Source organism: Scylla paramamosain, chromosome 2 (assembly GCF_035594125.1).
Source record: "Scylla paramamosain isolate STU-SP2022 chromosome 2, ASM3559412v1, whole genome shotgun sequence".
Classification (NCBI taxonomy): domain Eukaryota; kingdom Metazoa; phylum Arthropoda; class Malacostraca; order Decapoda; family Portunidae; genus Scylla; species Scylla paramamosain.
Window position 1 is genome coordinate 39,376,817 of NC_087152.1, and position 17,500 is coordinate 39,394,316.

General features: G+C 43.8%; 1 protein-coding gene and 1 long non-coding RNA gene across 2 annotated transcripts in view; one reads left to right on the plus strand and one right to left on the minus strand.

Annotated features, from left to right (window-relative positions):
* LOC135114912 (uncharacterized) overlaps positions 1–17,500 on the minus strand; it is a 221,033-nt gene that overhangs the window by 164,661 nt on the left and 38,872 nt on the right. The window lies entirely within an intron of this gene.
* Positions 1–17,500, plus strand: part of LOC135114900 (indian hedgehog protein-like) — a 108,072-nt gene that overhangs the window by 72,573 nt on the left and 17,999 nt on the right. Inside the window, exon 2 of the mRNA XM_064031139.1 lies at positions 14,708–14,866. Within this exon, the coding sequence (XP_063887209.1) occupies positions 14,708–14,866 (159 nt within the window). The remainder of the gene's footprint in view (positions 1–14,707; positions 14,867–17,500) is intronic.

Below are 17,500 nucleotides of genomic sequence, written 5' to 3' on the forward strand. Positions count from 1 at the left end.
TTCTCATTTTCTCCTCATCATCATTATTTTTCCTCCACTTCCTTTCCTACATGCCTTCTCTACTACCACATCTCTCTCTCTCTCTCTCCCTCTCTCTCACCACTAACCCACTGCTCCGCGCCGCCCCTTCACCCCAAGACCACAAAGAGGCCAGTAAAACCATTAATCACACACTAAAGAACCACACTCGCCTCGGCGCGGCACAATTCAAGGCTTCGAGACCAAAAGTGGGGAGGAAAATACAACTGGGTAACATGCGAGTGAACCACAGAACCGCGGGTGTGAACCAGAACACTTGAGAGGCAGAGGTACTTATTTTTTAAACCAGAGATAGGGTGGTGCTGCTGCTGGTGTGTGTGTGTGTGTGTGTGTGTGTGTGTGTGTGTGTGTGTGTGTGTGTGTGTGTGTGTGTGTGTGTGTGTGAACCAGAGGGCCAGTGTTGAGAACCTTCAAGTGAACCAAGACTAATGTATTCGCTATTATTCAGTCCTTAATCCGGTTCTTTTCAGTGTTTTTATTTATTTATTTATCTATCTAAGAAGAGAGAGAGAGAGAGAGAGAGAGAGAGAGAGAGAGAGAGAGAGAGAGAGAGAGAGAGAGAGAGAGAGAGAGAGAGAGAGAGAGAGAGAGAGAGAGAGAGAGAGAGAGAGAGAGAGAGAGAGAGGCTTAAATTGAATTGGGTTAGTTTAGGTTAAGTAGGTTAGGTTAGGTTATGCTAGATTATATTAGGTTAGGTAAGGCTCGGGGATGTTTGGTAAGTAATGTTATATTTGGCAAAGTTAGGTTAGATTATGCATAGCTAAGTTTAAATTAGATTAGATTATGCGGAGGTTAGGTTAGGTTAAGTTGGTTAGGTTAGATTAGGTTAGGTTAGCTTAGGTCAGATTGGTTACGTAAGGTTGGCAATGAAGGAAACATCAATAGAACCGTATACCCTCACACAACCTGGTTCACCGTGTTTACTTATTGATGTCTCTAAAGATGCAGAAAATCACTTGGTATTTATTGAAGCAGCACACTTGAAAACACACTGACTCACTCACTCACTCACTCACTCACTCACTCGAGGCGGTGAAATGAGAACCAGAACAGCAGCATAACAGTGATATTAAAAGTCAAATATAATGATAAGCTAGTAGTTTAATAAATAACAAGTAGTCATAAAATAAAAACTGGTCATAATACAAACACTTAATTTTCTTTATGCACGACCCAAGGAGAAAAAAAAAAATATCAGGAGAAATGGCCCTTAATTTTCTCTCCTTAATGAAAAAAAAAAGAATTACAACAAGGGTGTAAGAGACTGATAAAGATAATATTCGCATTCTGGCAGCTAGTAAGGGAATAATACTCTGATTCAAACACCTCAGGCGACCTCACTGCACGAAACTTTCTAATAACTCTCTTATTTATTCTGTCAACCTCACTAATACATGAGTTAATTCGTATTTTCATTCTTTCATTCCCGTCACTGATAAACTCCTGAAATTCAACCAGTTTACCTTTCCCCCTTTCCATCAATATTCTATTCACCTCACTCATGCAGGAATTGAGCGCGACTTGAGTAATGTTTAATAGAACCACACTAAGGCGCCTGAGAACCACATCAAAGTGCCTCAGGACCACCGCCACGTGAACCGGTGAACCTTTAGAAACGAGGGCAAATCGGTGTCAAGGATCTGAACTAATGGAACCGCAGTGAGAAGCCAAAGAACCAGATCAGAATAGTGTTGAAAAATATCTCAGAATCACCGCTAAATGAATCAGTGAATCGTGGTCTGAATTTTGAAAGATGTTGTGCTCTTATAAAGACTAAAAGCCATAGGAATAATTAGTTGCGTTCTCATGGGTGCCTTAACAATGTATGAAGCAAAATCCTTGTTAAACTCTAACCATAACCATGACAACATCCTGAAAACTACAATAACTCTAACTACAGCAAGTTTAAGGGACTGTACACCTATTTTCCATGTGGTAATTGAAAGAATGCATCAATTCCCATAAAAATTTAATGACATACAATTATGGTCTCTACTTACGTGTGTGGAAATTTGCAAGACGATACATGGAAAAGAAACAAAAAAAAAAAAAAAATAGGAAACTGCAACTGAAACTTCTGAGAATACTGTCTTCATCTCAAACCACAGTGACTTCCACTACAGCCTGTTAAAAGTAAAGATCGGACGCTCAGAAAACGATCCTTTCATCTTAAACTCTATCACTCCGTCTCTACTTAACCTTCTTCTTCTTCTTCTTCCTGTGGTTCCTTCATCTCAAAATCCACCTTTCTATAGTTATCTTTTCTCTTTTTCCTTCTCGCGTTCTACTTCTCCCTCTCTCCTTTTCTCTCATCCATGCCTTCCCTCCGTACCGCTACCACCCCCCTCCCACGCTCTAACCCCACCCCTCCTCCCCCTACCCCACGACCAGTCCTCTCGTACTACAGCGATCAGGTGAAACGAGGTGATTAGATGTCATTGAGAACTCGTTAGCAAGGTGGATGGGGGAGGAAGGGACAAGGGTTAAGGGAGGTGGAGGAGGAGAAGGAGGAGGAGGAGGTAAGATGAAAGAGATAGGGAGGTGGTAAAAGAAAGGGGGAAAAAAAAGGGAAAATAAAAGGTTAAAATGTAAAGTATAGGAAAAACAAAAACAAAGGGATGTCCGGTTGAAATACGATGATGTTCACTTGACATCACCACGCACGCTATTACAAAAGCCTTTATTTATCTGTACACTTATTATTTGTCTATTTACTCGTCTCTTTCTATGCTAATATTTGTCCTTTTAACCTTTTACTCCTGACCTGAGACCTGAGAGAGAGAGAGAGAGAGAGAGAGAGAGAGAGAGAGAGAGAGAGAGAGAGAGAGAGAGAGAGAGAGAGAGAGAGAGAGAGAGAGAGGGGGAGTGCGTTAAGAGAAGACAAAAATAGATGGACAGGGTAACGTGTGTGTGTGCGTGTGTGTGTGTGTGTGTGTGTGTGTATGGAGAACTAAAGCGGGGGGTGGCCTCAAGCTGACAAAATGGACAGTCCTGGTGATTTGTCGGTCATTATACCTAGCGGGGGGTAAGCGAGGGGGGTGCGGGGGTGTGGGGTGCAGGAAGGGTGGCGGAGGAGGGGGTACTCCTCAGACACTGGGAGGTCGGCGGGTTCCCCACAGCTCGCAGGGCAGAAGGGACAATCCTACCCATTTGTCGGTCGTTAAATGTCATGAGGAGAGGGAGGTGTGGGGGTGAGGGGTGAGGGGTGATGGGGTGAGGGGTGATGGGATGTGGTGAGTAGGGTGTGCGCGTGAGACAGGGTGCTGTGAAGGTGTGTGGGTGATGGGCGGGGTAGGGTGAGGCTGCAGGGGTGACGGTATGGTGTGCGGGGGTGTGTGAAGGTGTGTGGGTGATGGGGGGGTAGGGTGAGGCTGCAGGGGTGACGGTATGGTGCGAAGGTGTGTGAAGGTGTGTGGGTGATGGGGGTAGGGTAACAGGGGTAGGGTGAGGCTGTGGGGATTGTCAGTGGGGTGTGTGTGGAGGTGTGATGCACGTGGTGATAGACAGGTGGAGGGGAATGGGATAAGGGTGACAAAGATCCCATCCAGTACTACCCTATCTTAATCTAACCTAACCTAACCTAACCTAACCTAACCTAACGTACCCTAACCTAACCTAACCTAACCTAACCTAACCTAACCTAACCTAACGTACCCTAACCTAACCTAACAGAATTTAAGCTAACCAACATTAACCTAAACTAATATATTTAAAAGAGACAGCGGAGTGGTGAGGCCGTCATGTCGTGTAGATTCATAGAACAGTGATGAGTAGTGCGCTGGGAGAGCTGTGGTGGTGGTGGTGGTGGTGATGTGTGGTGGACCTACATTGGATAGGAAGCTCGTCTAGTGTCTGCTGTGTGGTGATGCAACAGGTGGGTGGCGGGAGGCATAATGAGTAGGGGTGTTGGCTAATGTGTGTGGTGGTTATGACATGACACGGTGCTGGGGTGGTGCAGTGGTGTGATGGTGCAGGGATAAGATGAGGTTGTGATGCGGTGAGCTACTAAAGTCACGTTTTTTTTGTTTTTTTACCCTGTGTTATGTATCCCTGGGTCTCTACGCTTCTATTTACATGCAAGTGTCCTCTTTAGATTTTTTTTATTATTACTATTATTATCTTTGTGTGAACTCAATACATTTCTTTATGCTAACCTATCTATGCCTGTTGGTGTAGAAAGATCATTATTAATATCACCAACCACTTACCTTTTAAACCACACGTATCTTTCTAGCTACGTAAATATGGCGGAAAACACTAAAACCTTATAGACTAACTTAAAACCGAAGAAAAATAAAGGTAAAAGTGAGTTTTTTTTTTCTTTTTTTATAAACAGCAAGAAAGAGTGGTGGTGGTAGTAGTGGTGGTGGTGGTGGTGGTGGTGTGAAGGAGGGGAGGGACAGGAGAGGGAGGAGGAGGGACGGCTTATAAAACCTCGCCAGCGCTGGGGTCGTCTCTTGTCAGCGTGTCATCGCGGGGTTAAGTCCAAGAAGCTCATTTTTCAGCCCAACATGTTATTATAATCTAAATTACATCAGTCCCAAGGGAAGGGTGGAGAGAGAGAGAGAGAGAGAGAGAGAGAGAGAGAGAGAGAGAGAGAGAGAGAGAGAGAGAGAGAGAGAGAGAGAGAGAGAGAGAGAGAGAGAGAGAGAGAGAGAGTACTTAAGTGGATAGGAAGTTTTTGTGAGAAGAAAAGCCATGGTCAGTGAAAATGTACAAGTTTTAGTTAAGAGGAGGAGGAGGAGGAGGAGGAGGAGGAGGAGGAGGAGGAGGAGGAGGAGGAGGAGGAGGAGGAGGAGGAGAAGGAGAAGGAGGAGGAGGAGGAGGAGGACAAGGAAGAATCAGAGAAAGAAGAGAGAGAAAGTAGAAGGTGGAACTGAAATTATGAGGAGGAGGAGGAGGAGGAGGAAAGAGAGAATAGGAAATGAGAAAGATCGTCGAATGAGAGGAGGAGGAGAAGGAGGAGGAGGAGGAGGAGGAGGAGGAGGAGGAGGAGGAGGAGGAGGAGGAGGAGGAGGAGGTGACAGGTAACAATTATCAGTGTCTGGCTGACTGGTTTACACTAATTAAAAGAGAGTGGAATCATTGGCTTAATTAATACCCGCCCGCGCCTCCAACTGACCGGAGAGAGGGAGAGGGAGAGAGGGAGAGGAAGAGGGAAGGGGAGGGGGAGGGGGAGATGGGAGGGTTAATGCGTCAGTCAGTGTATTTGATCCACGTGTTTGAATATCCTAACACACACACACACACACACACACACACCTTCGTCAGAGCCACAACGCAGATATCACCAAGAAATATTAATCTCTCTCTCTCTCTCTCTCTCTCTCTCTCTCTCTCTCTCTCTCTCTCTCTCTCTCTCTCTCTCTCTCTCTCTTCGCTTATGACAGGATGTTGGTCTGAGAAAATATGAATAAAGATAAAGAAAGATAGAAAGAAATACGTTAAAGAAAGAAAAGATAAAATAATTTATAACTTTAATAGAGGAAGGAAGAAAGAAAGAAAGAAAGAAATAGATAGGAAACATAATTAATTACCTGAATAGAAAGAAAAAAACGAAAAAAAAGAAAAAGAAAGAAGACAAAAGGAAAAGAGGAAAAAGAAAAAAATAAAGAAGAAATGCACACACGTGTCACACCATATCTAGTAAATAAATCATCAGTTTCTCTGTACATTTTAAACTTCAGGAAAAGGAAAAGAAAAAAAAAGAGAGAGAAAAAAAAAACACTGACTTAATCTTATATAGCACTTCCCGGTAGTATTGAATCCTATTTACGAATTCTATTAATGAAGTTGGGCGCCGTAAGAGGGTGGGTGGCGCGGCGCCTTGTAGGGTGGCCGGCCAATCCATCAGTCGGCTATTAGGTGCCGCCCACCGCGACCCGCTCCTGCGCTGCGAGTCCTGGCCGCCACACACAGCAGCGGCCGACACTCGCCTCCACTCATTGCTGATACTAATGCTTACACTGTGTCTAATGCTAATGATTTTACGGATACCTTTGATAATAATAATACTAATACTAATGTTAATAATAATACTGATGCCCATAACATTACAGATAATAAGAGCGATAAATGGCATTGAAATATTCTCTCTCACCTGTATATCTAGCAAATTCAACTCTCTTTAATACTGATGCTAATGTAATTGCTAATGCTCATAATATTGCCCTACAAATAACAACGATAACAAGATGACATTCAAATATTCTTTGTCTTGCCTTCCTCCCTGCGCTCCCTCCCCATAATAATAATAATAATAATAATAATAATAATAATAATAATAGTAATAACAATAATAATGGCACAACTATCATCACACAAATAACAATGAAAAACAACATTAAAATATTCTCCTTGTCTTGTCTTCCTCCCTCCCTCCTTCTGTTCATTCTTTCCTCCCTCCCTCCCTCCCTCACTCAGTCTCTTCCTCCCGGTCTCCACCCCCTCCCTGTCACTGCCAGGTGCCCCGGGGAGGCCAGGAAGGAGTGAGGGGGAGGGAAGAGGGAGAGAGAAGTGGGCGGGCGATCAAAATATTTATCAGGTATTGTTAGATTTGATGCCTGCCTGCCTCCCTCCCACTCCTCCCTCTCCCTCACCTCTCCCTCCCTCCACTCCCTGTCCTTCTCTTTCCTTCCACTCCCTTTCCTACCCTTGAGAGAGAGAGAGAGAGAGAGAGAGAGAGAGAGAGAGAGAGAGAGAGAGAATTTACGAGTCCAGTACTGGCGAGATAAACGAATGGGTGGCGATAGAAGGATAGACAAACAGACAGACAAATACACAATTGGATAGATAAATAGATAGATAGAGGCACGAGGCAGTAAAGATTGATAGATACAAAGAAGATGCGGAGATAAACAAACGAACATTATCTGCAGTGCATTAATCCAGAGAGAGAGAGAGAGAGAGAGAGAGAGAGAGAGAGAGAGAGAGAGAGAGAGAGAGAGAGAGAGAGAGAGAGAGAGAGATTCAGCTGCGCGTTCTTGTAGTCAATGATGTTGTGGTCATTAGCGGTGATGTATACAAGTTAGGGAGGGAGGGAGCGAGGGAGGGAGGGAGGGAGGGAGAGTGAGGTCTTGTCAGCTGTCCTTTGCTTCTCTGCTTCCTTTATCTGATTTATTTCCTTCCTTTCACACGCTGATTGGAATTTCTCTCTCTCTCTCTCTCTCTCTCTCTCTCTCTCTCTCTCTCTCTCTCTCTCTCTCTCTCTCTCTCTCATGTGTAGCCAATAGAGGCAGTCTGAACTAAGCAAAACTTTCATTACAAACAAGAATATTTAAAAGTGGCCCTCGCAGCAAAAAATAATTATGTACAGGTCAAAGAAAACAAATATTCTATTAATCTTAAGGATGAGATGATTCAATGCACGTGACCACAACTCCACAACATCTTATACTACCCCTATCAATAATGCAATGACGTCACGAGCAAGACTAAGCATGCACGGGTATAGTCCTGATGGCTTCTTGCACCTTCCCTTATTTTCATCTGTTTTTATGTTATGTAACTCTTTGAAACACCTTTATATTGCCATTGAGAACCAAGATTATTTTGAGTCTATGAACATGGGAACTTATGTAAGGAAAGCTGCGGCAAGTCAGTAGACCTATGCGTGGTATTTCCTGTATATAACACAAATGCCTATGTCTAAATGTCACTGCTGTCCATAAATGTACCTAATCTTTAATAACCCCCTACTTGCATTAAGCCTTTTTTTTCTGACTCGACTTTACAATGCAGGTATGATTCCATGAAGCTTCTGAAAAATATGAATTTTTATTTTTTTATTTATTAGTTTCCCCCAGCAAATATACTTCTTCCACGACAGGCGCGATAATCTACAGCTTCTTTTTCTTACAGACAATCGCATCCCGCACTTTTTTTTCTGTAAGGAGAGTTAAGCAAAATTAAAACAGTATACAAAAAATCCAAGAAAAATCAACAGCTGCTCATTAGAAAAGTGGTATAGTTCTGTCAACCTTAACGGAAGGAAAGAGTTAAGACCAGTGGGGTTATTCCTTCACAATATGCCAATACAAAGAAAGTTAAGCAGGGTAAAATATTAAACCACAAATGCTAACTTTTAATCGTTTTTTTCATTCATCTGGCCACAAAGATTATTAAACATGCATCCATCCATCCATCTGTGTAAATAACTACCTACCTATCTATCTATCTATCTATCTATATATCTATCTATTTACCAATCTTCCCTCTCATCCCATCTCATCTAACTTTTAAACGCTTATTTCATCAGGACACAAAGTTTATATCATCCATCCATCCATCCATCTGAGTACTTATCTATCTATCTATCTATCTATCTATCTATCTATCTATCTATCTACCTATCTATCTATCTATCAACCATCTTATCTAACTTTTAAACGCCTTCTTATTTCATCAGGACACAAAAGATTACATCAGACATCCATCTATCCATCCATCTACCTATATATCTATCAACCTATCCTTCCTTCCTCCCTCCTTCCCATTCCACTCACCATCTCACAACTTTCCTTCCTACTAATGGCTTAAAATTCTTACTAAAGCCATCACAGGAACCACGAAACCACTCTCGACAGCCGAAACACCTCAAAACAGAACCAAATAGAAGCCGAACCATGTTAGAAGACGAACCAAACTCCTCCAGATATTAGTGTCTTAACTTTCCATCCAAACTAGCAGATGTCGAAACTAGCAGAGACTTGAGGTGCAGTTAACTAAGAGAGGCCGTGCAGCGGGATGAATCAGTAAACCCGTCACGCGCACACAAATCACCACTTGTATAATTTAGGCATTGGTGACGTGTGTAGTGGGGAGAGTGACAGAGACAGGTGTGACTTGGCGGCGTGTCGCAGTGGTGGAGGGGTGGTGGGGGAAGCGAGAAGGAGGGAAGGGAGGGAAGGGAGGGAAGACGGGAGGTAGGATGGAAGAAGGAAAGGAAATGGAAAGAGGAAAGCAAGGAAGGAAGGATGAAAGGAAGAAAAAGGATGGAAAAGAAAGGGAGGAAAGGAGGAGAGAAGGGAAGGAAATGGAGGGAGGAAAGGAAGAAAAAAGATGGAAAAGAAAGAAAGGGAGGAGAGGAGGAAAGAAGGGAGAGAGGTAGGGAGGATCTGAGTGAATGTGAGACGATGAGTGGCAGGGAAGAGTGGATGGACGATTAAGGTGAGGATGATAATAATATTTGACGTAAGAATGAATGATGGATGTTCTTGGTCTCTCTCTCTCTCTCTCTCTCTCTCTCTCTCTCTCTCTCTCTCTCTCTCTCTCTCTCACTACTATTGCGAATCATCCATCTATCACTCAGTTTATCTATCTACCTATCCATCTATCTATCTACCAATCTACCCATCTATCTATTCTCCCATCTCATTCATCACGCCCTCCCTCCACACAAGTACCACCTCTCCCATCACCACCACTACCACCACCACTCCACAAACACCACGGCCATCCATCCAAAACCATAACACTTAACCCACCACCACCACCACCACCACCACCAAGAACTGCCGACCTCTCGCCGTCAATCACGTAAAAATAAGGATGATAAACTGCAGTAAATCACGCGACTGGGGTAAAAAAATTAATCTCCCCACACCCTCTCTCTCTCTCTCTCTCTCTCTCTCTCTCTCTCTCTCTCTCTCTCTCTCTCTCTCTCTCGACAGCCAGGCGGGGAGTGTCGGACATGCCTGTGAGGAGATTGCGATCAGCTGATTCTTGTTTACATCTCAAGTGACAAGACTGGAGAGGAGCAGCGGCAGTGAGGGCGGAAGGGAAGGGGAGAGAGAAAAGGAGATAAAAGGGGAAGGGGGAGATAGGTAGGGGAAAAAAATACGTTAAGTCGGTGGTGGGAAGTGAAAGGATGGTGCAAAGAGAGGATAAGGGGACTGGAGGGAGGGAGGGAGGGAGGGAGGGAGGGAGGGAGGGAGGGAGGGAGGGAGGGAGGGAGGGAGAGAGAGAGAGAGAGAGAGAGAGAGAGAGAGAGAGAGAGAGAGAGAGAGAGAGAGAGAGAGAGAGAGAGAGAGAGAGAGAGAGAGAATCATTAACCATTTATTTTGACATTTTTCAGTCATTATATATATTTATTTTCATTTTCTTGATTTCTTCTTTTCATTCATTATTTCTTCTCCTTGTTCTTGCTCTTTTCATCTTCTTTTCCTCCTTCACTTCTCCATTACCATCACCACAACCTCCTCCATATCTTCCTCCTCTTTCCTTTGTATTCCTTTGTATTCTTTCTTCTCCTCCTACTCTTTCAATGTTTCCTCTTCCTCCTCTCTTCGCGTGCTCCCACAAGCCGACGCCATAATTCTAATTTTTGCAGTCCCTTAAACCATTCAATCCATGCATCAGCTGATCCATCGCCACGCCACGCTTCAAGACCTTCAACTCAATATCACACACCAAAAATACCCTTATAAACAATCCAACTCTCTCTCTCTCTCTCTCTCACCTCAATTTCACCATTCTCCACAGCACAGCGTTCCGTTCCCAACTCCTTTCCTAACCAGTTCAGTGCGTGGCCAAGGAGACTTGCAGGTGTGTTGGGAGGTGCCGAGCTGAGCCACCCACGCCGCGCCCGCATGCGTGACACCTTCTGCCGGGTAGCGCTGCCAACACCTGATCCGCGACCCATCACAATATCGCGGCGCCTTCCAAGAAAACCCATTTGCTTCTGGTACTTAATGTGGCCACTTCTGCGAAAGCCAATATGATTTTTGCCAGTGTTCGCCTACGAGGAGTAACGGAGTCTGGTTTTAGCTGCATGGGGACAGATTAATGTTTCTTACGTGAAGTCTTTATTGAATGAGGAGTGCGAGGAGAGGCAAGCGACGCACCGCAAAAAATTGTCTGGTGAAGCGGCACCTTAGAGTCTTCTTCAGGAATTATTTTTACTAAGCACGAGATGCAGATATTGACCGATTGACTGACTGGTTGATTGGTTGATTGACTGACGGATTCACGGACTGATTGACTGATTGATTAACTGAGCAGCCAGTAATCACTACAACAATGTAATAAAGCACCGGGAAAAACGGAAATAATGCAGAAAGTGAATAGAATGATCTGAAAATACGAAATCAAAACCGAAACAATGAGTAAAATACGTATTTCCAAAAGTTTCGGCGTCTTAGCTGGATTAGTCAGAACACGATCTAGCGAACATTACAGCGGCTGCGAAAAATGTTTAAATGATAGTTAATGATAATTTGGAAGTGGAGACGATAAGCTGGTGTCCTGTCTGTGCGTGGACGTTCTTGGACTGCCGCTTTTCTTTGCTACCAATCCACCTTAATTTTCAACTAGCTCTCAGTGTAGAATGCATAAGGTGAGGCGCAGGCAAAGTACGTACAGCGCTATAGTGGCATAAAAGAAGCGAAGTTGAAGGGAATTGTTAATTGAAACTGCCTTGTCTTACTGGTAGCGCTTCTTGCTATGCTCAAAAGTAGAAGAGATAAAAGGTTTCTATATAATTACTCTTGTATCAGTATTTTTTTTTCATTTTTTTTATTCTCCCTGCGATTTTTTTTTCCTTTTTACTTTGTCTATTTTTATTTCAGTCCTTCAAATCTATTCTCTCTCTCTCTCTCTCTCTCTCTCTCTCTCTCTCTCTCTCTCTCTCTCTCTCTCTCTCTCTGTTTACGAGCGGCAGTGTGGCCATTCTTCAGATAAAGAGGTCACGCAGTGGTGGCGCAGCTCAACTCCACTCACACACTACCACCCACCCTCTCTCTCTCACACACACACACACACACACACACACACAAATACTCACTCTCTTCATACTTTGATATCCATGAGAAAGAATACAGCATGGTTGGTGTATACTGTGGCCTTGCTGTTCGTGTGTGTGTGTGTGTGTGTGTGTGTGTGTGTGGGTGGGTGGCGGTGGCGGTGATGGTGGTGGCGGTGGCTGAGCATGCAGTTAGGGGCAGGAGAAGCGTAAAATTGTAAGCAAGTGGAACTAAACTTTCATTCCATTCCCAATTTACTTCTTAACTTACACGCATCTTAACGCTAATTACACATGACGAAAAGCAAAGGCAAACGATCAAGTGACTTCCGCCTAATTAGCATAATGTTTTGTTTCCTGCCCTGCGGAACTCCAAGGGAAGGGCAGGAGAACACGTCGCCATGATAAAGCCAAGGGAACTCTCGCCGCCGTCGTGAAAGAAATGGCTGGAGCAAGTGCCGGGGAACAAATAGCCGCATTAAGTGCCTGTCTGACGCCGCCTTTGCACCACCCACGCCTCCATCCACGCCCCGCCGGCCTCGATTCCTTGATTCCCCCGCCACTTACAGCTGTGTTCTCCAAGCCTTCCCTGTCTTTGCCTTCACCATTTTCCTTGTTGTCTTTGTACGCTTGCCTCCTAAAATGTCCAGTTAATTTTGTCTTTAAGTGTTCTTGTCGCCTCCTCTTCCTCTTCCTATGTCTTTTACTTGTCTATTTATCTTTCTCTCTTTTATTCTCTTTAATTATTCTTGTCGCCTCTTCTTCTTCCTTAGTTTTCTCATGTTTGTTTATTTATTCTTCCTTTTCTCTATCCTTTCCCCTTAAAAGTCCAGTTACTTCATTTCGTTTATTAATCTTCTCACCATTTCTCCCTCCTGTGTATCTATTTATCTTTTCTTTCCTCCTTTCTTTCCTATTTCTTCCATGCCTTTGTCTTTGCTGACGCTTATGCATGTCTCCTAAAACTCAATTAATCATTTCTTTAATTATTTTTGTTGCCGCTTCCTCCTTTTCATCTATCTCCTCCTACTTAACTACATATTTATCTTTCTCTTTCTCCTCTCTTCTTTAATTATTTTTGTCTCCTCTCCTCGTCTATCTTCTACATGTCTATTTATTTTTCCTTGCTCCCTTCTTTCCTCATTCTTCCTTTTCTTTGTTTCTTCATTATATTTAGTCTATTATGAGCGTCTTCCTAGCCCTCGCCACCCACCACACACACACACACACACACACACACACACACACACACACACACACACACACACACACACACACATCCCTGCTTTTCTCTGTTTCCTCTCTACACACATATCTCATTTTCCCACCCCAGCTTTTGTCTCCTGGCCAGCTGTTAGTGATGTGTAGAAGCTGCTCTCTCTCTGCAACTTGATTTCCTCCCCCTCCTCCTCCTTCTTCTCCTCCTCCTTCTCCTCTTGCTATCTCTTTTATTTTCTTTCTCCCTCTCTTCCTTTCAAAAGCGATGAAATAGAAAGCAGATGAAAAAAAAAAAATGTTACACGGATATTGGTGTTACTTGTTGTTATTGTTGTTGTTGTTGTTGTTGTTGTTGTTGTTACTATGATTATGTTGATGCTTCCTTGATTATCCACCTTATTTACTGCTGTCAGTCAGAGCTTTACGATAACAAACCGCATGTTACGATGAGGTTTTTTGCAATTATGTTACCTACACTACAAAAGATGGATGCTAAAATTACGTTCTTCCTTATTCTTTCCTCTGTCATTCTCCCACTTCTACGTTTCCGTCTTCCATCCTTGTTTTTTTTTTATCTCCCTCTCACTTCCCTCTCATTTACTCTTTCCCATTCACTCTTACTTCCCCTCCTTATCCCTTACCAGTTTCCTCCCTATCACCTCATCCACTCCTCTCAGCTTGCTCTCTCCCCTCTCTTCCTCCCTTCTCTCCCTTGCAAATGACCGACCCTCTACCTTCTCGCCAGCCGGTCCGCATCCTCGCCCTTCCCTTTTCCTTTTCCTTCACCGTCTTCTCCTGCTCCTTCATCTCGCCAAGTCTCATCCCTCCATGCTTCTCAACACCTTACACTATTTACTCTTTTTTTTATTTATTCCTTCCGTTAATATATTCGTCTTTTCCTCCCACACTTCCTTTCTTTCCTTCATTCTCTTAATTTTCTTTAATCCCACTTCACTTTTTCTTTTTCTCTTCTTTCCCTTTTCGTGTGGCCAGCTCATGCACCTGCTTCGCCACCCCAACCCGCTCTTGTGGCCCTAAGCTGCGGCCCAAGGCTCATATGCTTAAATGACCTGTTTTCAGAGGCTACAGAGATGATTATCCGGGTTCTCATGAGTGTTTTTCCAGTTGATAATAAAAATTTCTTGTTAAACTGTCACTAGAATCACGAAGTCAACCTTGTAAATCCTCTTGCTTCCACTCCTAATGAAACTTGTTGGAACTGTGGAGATGAAACAATCCCTGAAAACCTTTATACGTAACTTCCATTCATGAAACCTGTTGAAATTCTAAAGACGCTGATGTCTCCGAAAGTAGTCCCCTTTATGAGGGTATATGTTCCCTCACAGCGGTGTAAGAAGCTGAACACCCTCTGAAAACAATTATAACCTTAAAACGTATCGAAATTGTAGAGATAAGACAGTGAAATGTTTGAGAATAGTCCCCGTTCTGATGGCGCATTTTCCCCCGCAGCGGTACAAGTAGCTGAGCACCCTATAAAAACCCTTATAACTTATATTATCGAAATTGCAACTACTAAAACATATCGAAATTGTAAAGACACTGTAAAGTCCCCATTCTGATGGCGTCTGTTCCCCCGCAGCGGTGTGAGTAGCTGAACACCCTTTGAAAATCCTCACAACATATTGAAATTGTAGAGATAAGGCACTTTGAAGATATTCCCTGTTCTAATGGCACCTGTTCCCCCCGCAGCGGTGCAAGGAGAAGCTGAACACCCTGGCCATCAGCGTGATGAACCAGTGGCCCGGCGTGAGGCTGCGGGTCACCGAGGCCTGGGACGAGGACCTCCTCCACTCCCCGCAGAGTCTTCACTATGAGGGACGCGCCGTTGACATCACCACCTCTGATAAGGTATGGGTTTTTTGGAACTGTTGTCATTTTTTATCATCATCGTTTTTATTCATTAGGACTAAGGTTTTATTTATTTTTTTTTTTTTACTTTGAATCGTCACTATCATTGCCAGGATCTTTATTTTCACCTTCACGATTTTTCTTGTTGTAATTCATTATCTCGGTTGTCAATATCACTGTCATCATCACAGCCAACACTTTTGTCACTCTGAATCATTACCTCGGCCATCACCATCACTGGCAGGTCTATCATCACCATAACCACCATTTTTTACTACCTCGAATCATTACCATTACTTCCAGGTTCACTATCACTGCCACCTCGGTCATCATCAACATCACTCCAAGAATCACCATCATCACAACCACCAATCTGTCACTGCCAACTCAATCATCACCATCACTGCCACCATCACCACAACCACTGCAATTCTAAATCACTACCACCTCAATAACCACCATCACTACCACATCCACCATCACCACACCATTTACCTTCACCACCACGAGAGCGAGAAAGGCCAACGGATCAGGAGTTAACTCACCACCACCATCACCACCACCACCACCACCACTTACACCTCACCATACCTACATACATCACAGAGCCACACACATTCTAATCACAAGGCGCCAAAAGAAACCAAAAACATTTACAAAGAATGTCACCAGAATTAGATGGAATATAGGACCTTTAATTGGCAGGTGTGGGTGGGTGAGTCAGGTGTTGTGGTATACCTGTGGGGGATGTGTGGCTGTGGCAGGTGTGGGTGGGTGTGGCTGAGTGCCTGGCGAAGATGGGGGTGGAGATGGAAGGTGAACGCGTGGCCAAGGTGAAAGCTGTGGTGCAGAGAGAGAGAGAGAGAGAGAGAGAGAGAGAGAGAGAGAGAGAGAGAGAGAGAGAGAGAGAGAGAGAGAGAGAGAGAGAGAGAGAGAGAGAGAGAGAGAGAGAGAGAGAGAGAGAGAGTAGCATAAGTGTTTATAAGCGCAAATGATTACTTTATTCTATTGGTAAGCTATGTGTGAGAGAACAGGATATAATAGAGAAGACAAAATAAAAAAAGAATAAGACAGGATAGAACAGAGCAAGGCAGGATGGAAAGAGAGCAACGCAAGATGGAAATAGAGAAAGGAAGGATGGAAATAGAGAAGGGAAGGATGAAATAGGAAAATACAGGGTAGAATAGAACAATAAAACAACACAAACTGAGAAAAAGAAATAATGAAAACCGAAAAAAAAAGTAAAAGCAACACATTTTCAAACACACACACACACACACACACACACACACACACACACACACACACACACACACACACTCTTCCCTCCGACAACCTAAATAATAATAGACAATACACCCAAAGAACGAAGAACTAAGAGAAAAAGGACAAGACAATTATGAAAATACTTATATCAAATCCAGAAATGTAAATAATGAAAACTCTCACCATAGAACCAATAGAACCGTGGACTCGAACTGTTAAATGGACCAAAGAACATTAATTACCGTGAGAGAGAGAGAGAGAGAGAGAGAGAGAGAGAGAGAGAGAGAGAGAGAGAGAGAGAGAGAGAGATTTAGTTCTAGTTACAGATGAGTGGAGGTGAAAATTACATAAATAGGAGGTGCCAAATGATTCTCTCGGCTTGTTTACCAGAGAGAGAGAGAGAGAGAGAGAGAGAGAGAGAGAGAGAGAGAGAGAGAGAGAGAGAGACCTATGATTAATGGCGCCTAGGTGGAGCTGCTCATCGCCTCCACTGCCGCCTCCACTAACACGCCACGCGATTCTTTCCACTAAACTAAGATTGTGAACTTGTATGACGCAGTACCCTTCTCTCTCTCTCTCTCTCTCTCTCTCTCTCTCTCTCTCTCTCTCTCTCTCTCTCAACTAGGGTAGTCATAAGTTTTAGCAAGACACGTTAATTAACTTCTCTTGACTTCACCACGCACATACATCACTTCATATCCATTACGTATACATGGGGCATCTCTCTCTCTCTCTCTCTCTCTCTCTCTCTCTCTCTCTCTCTCTCTCTCTCTCTCTCTCTCTCTCTAAGGATGAAAAAATACCAAACACCTGCTGGTTTTAACAAGTGCTTTTGATAAAACACACAAATTCAATCAAAAGAAAGAGATGTAGAATAACAGTAAAAAGAAATCTCTCTCTCTCTCTCTCTCTCTCTCTCTCTCTCTCTCTCTCTGCCATGGGTTGGTGGTAATCACGGGGTGGCCATCTCGTTCCCGAGGCGCGGTGCGTTGCTTTTGGAGGCGAAGTGTGAGTGTCGGCGGGTCCCGCAGCATTCCGGCGCGGGGGACGGTGTCAACAAATCGCTGCGTCACCCGCCCGAGTGTTATGACCAGATGTATTGTTCTGCCTCCCGCCCGCCGCCGCCGCCGCCGCCACTACCATCACCGCCATCACCATCACCACCGTCATCGCCACTACCACTACTACTACTACTACTTCCATCACCATTATTTTACAGTTTCTACATCACTATCACCGCAGTCAGGATCTCTTATATATTGTTCTGCTTCCTGGATGCCACCACCACCACCACCACTACTACTACTACTACTATTACCAAAGCCATTATCACCACCACCACTACCACCAACACCATCTATAACTAAC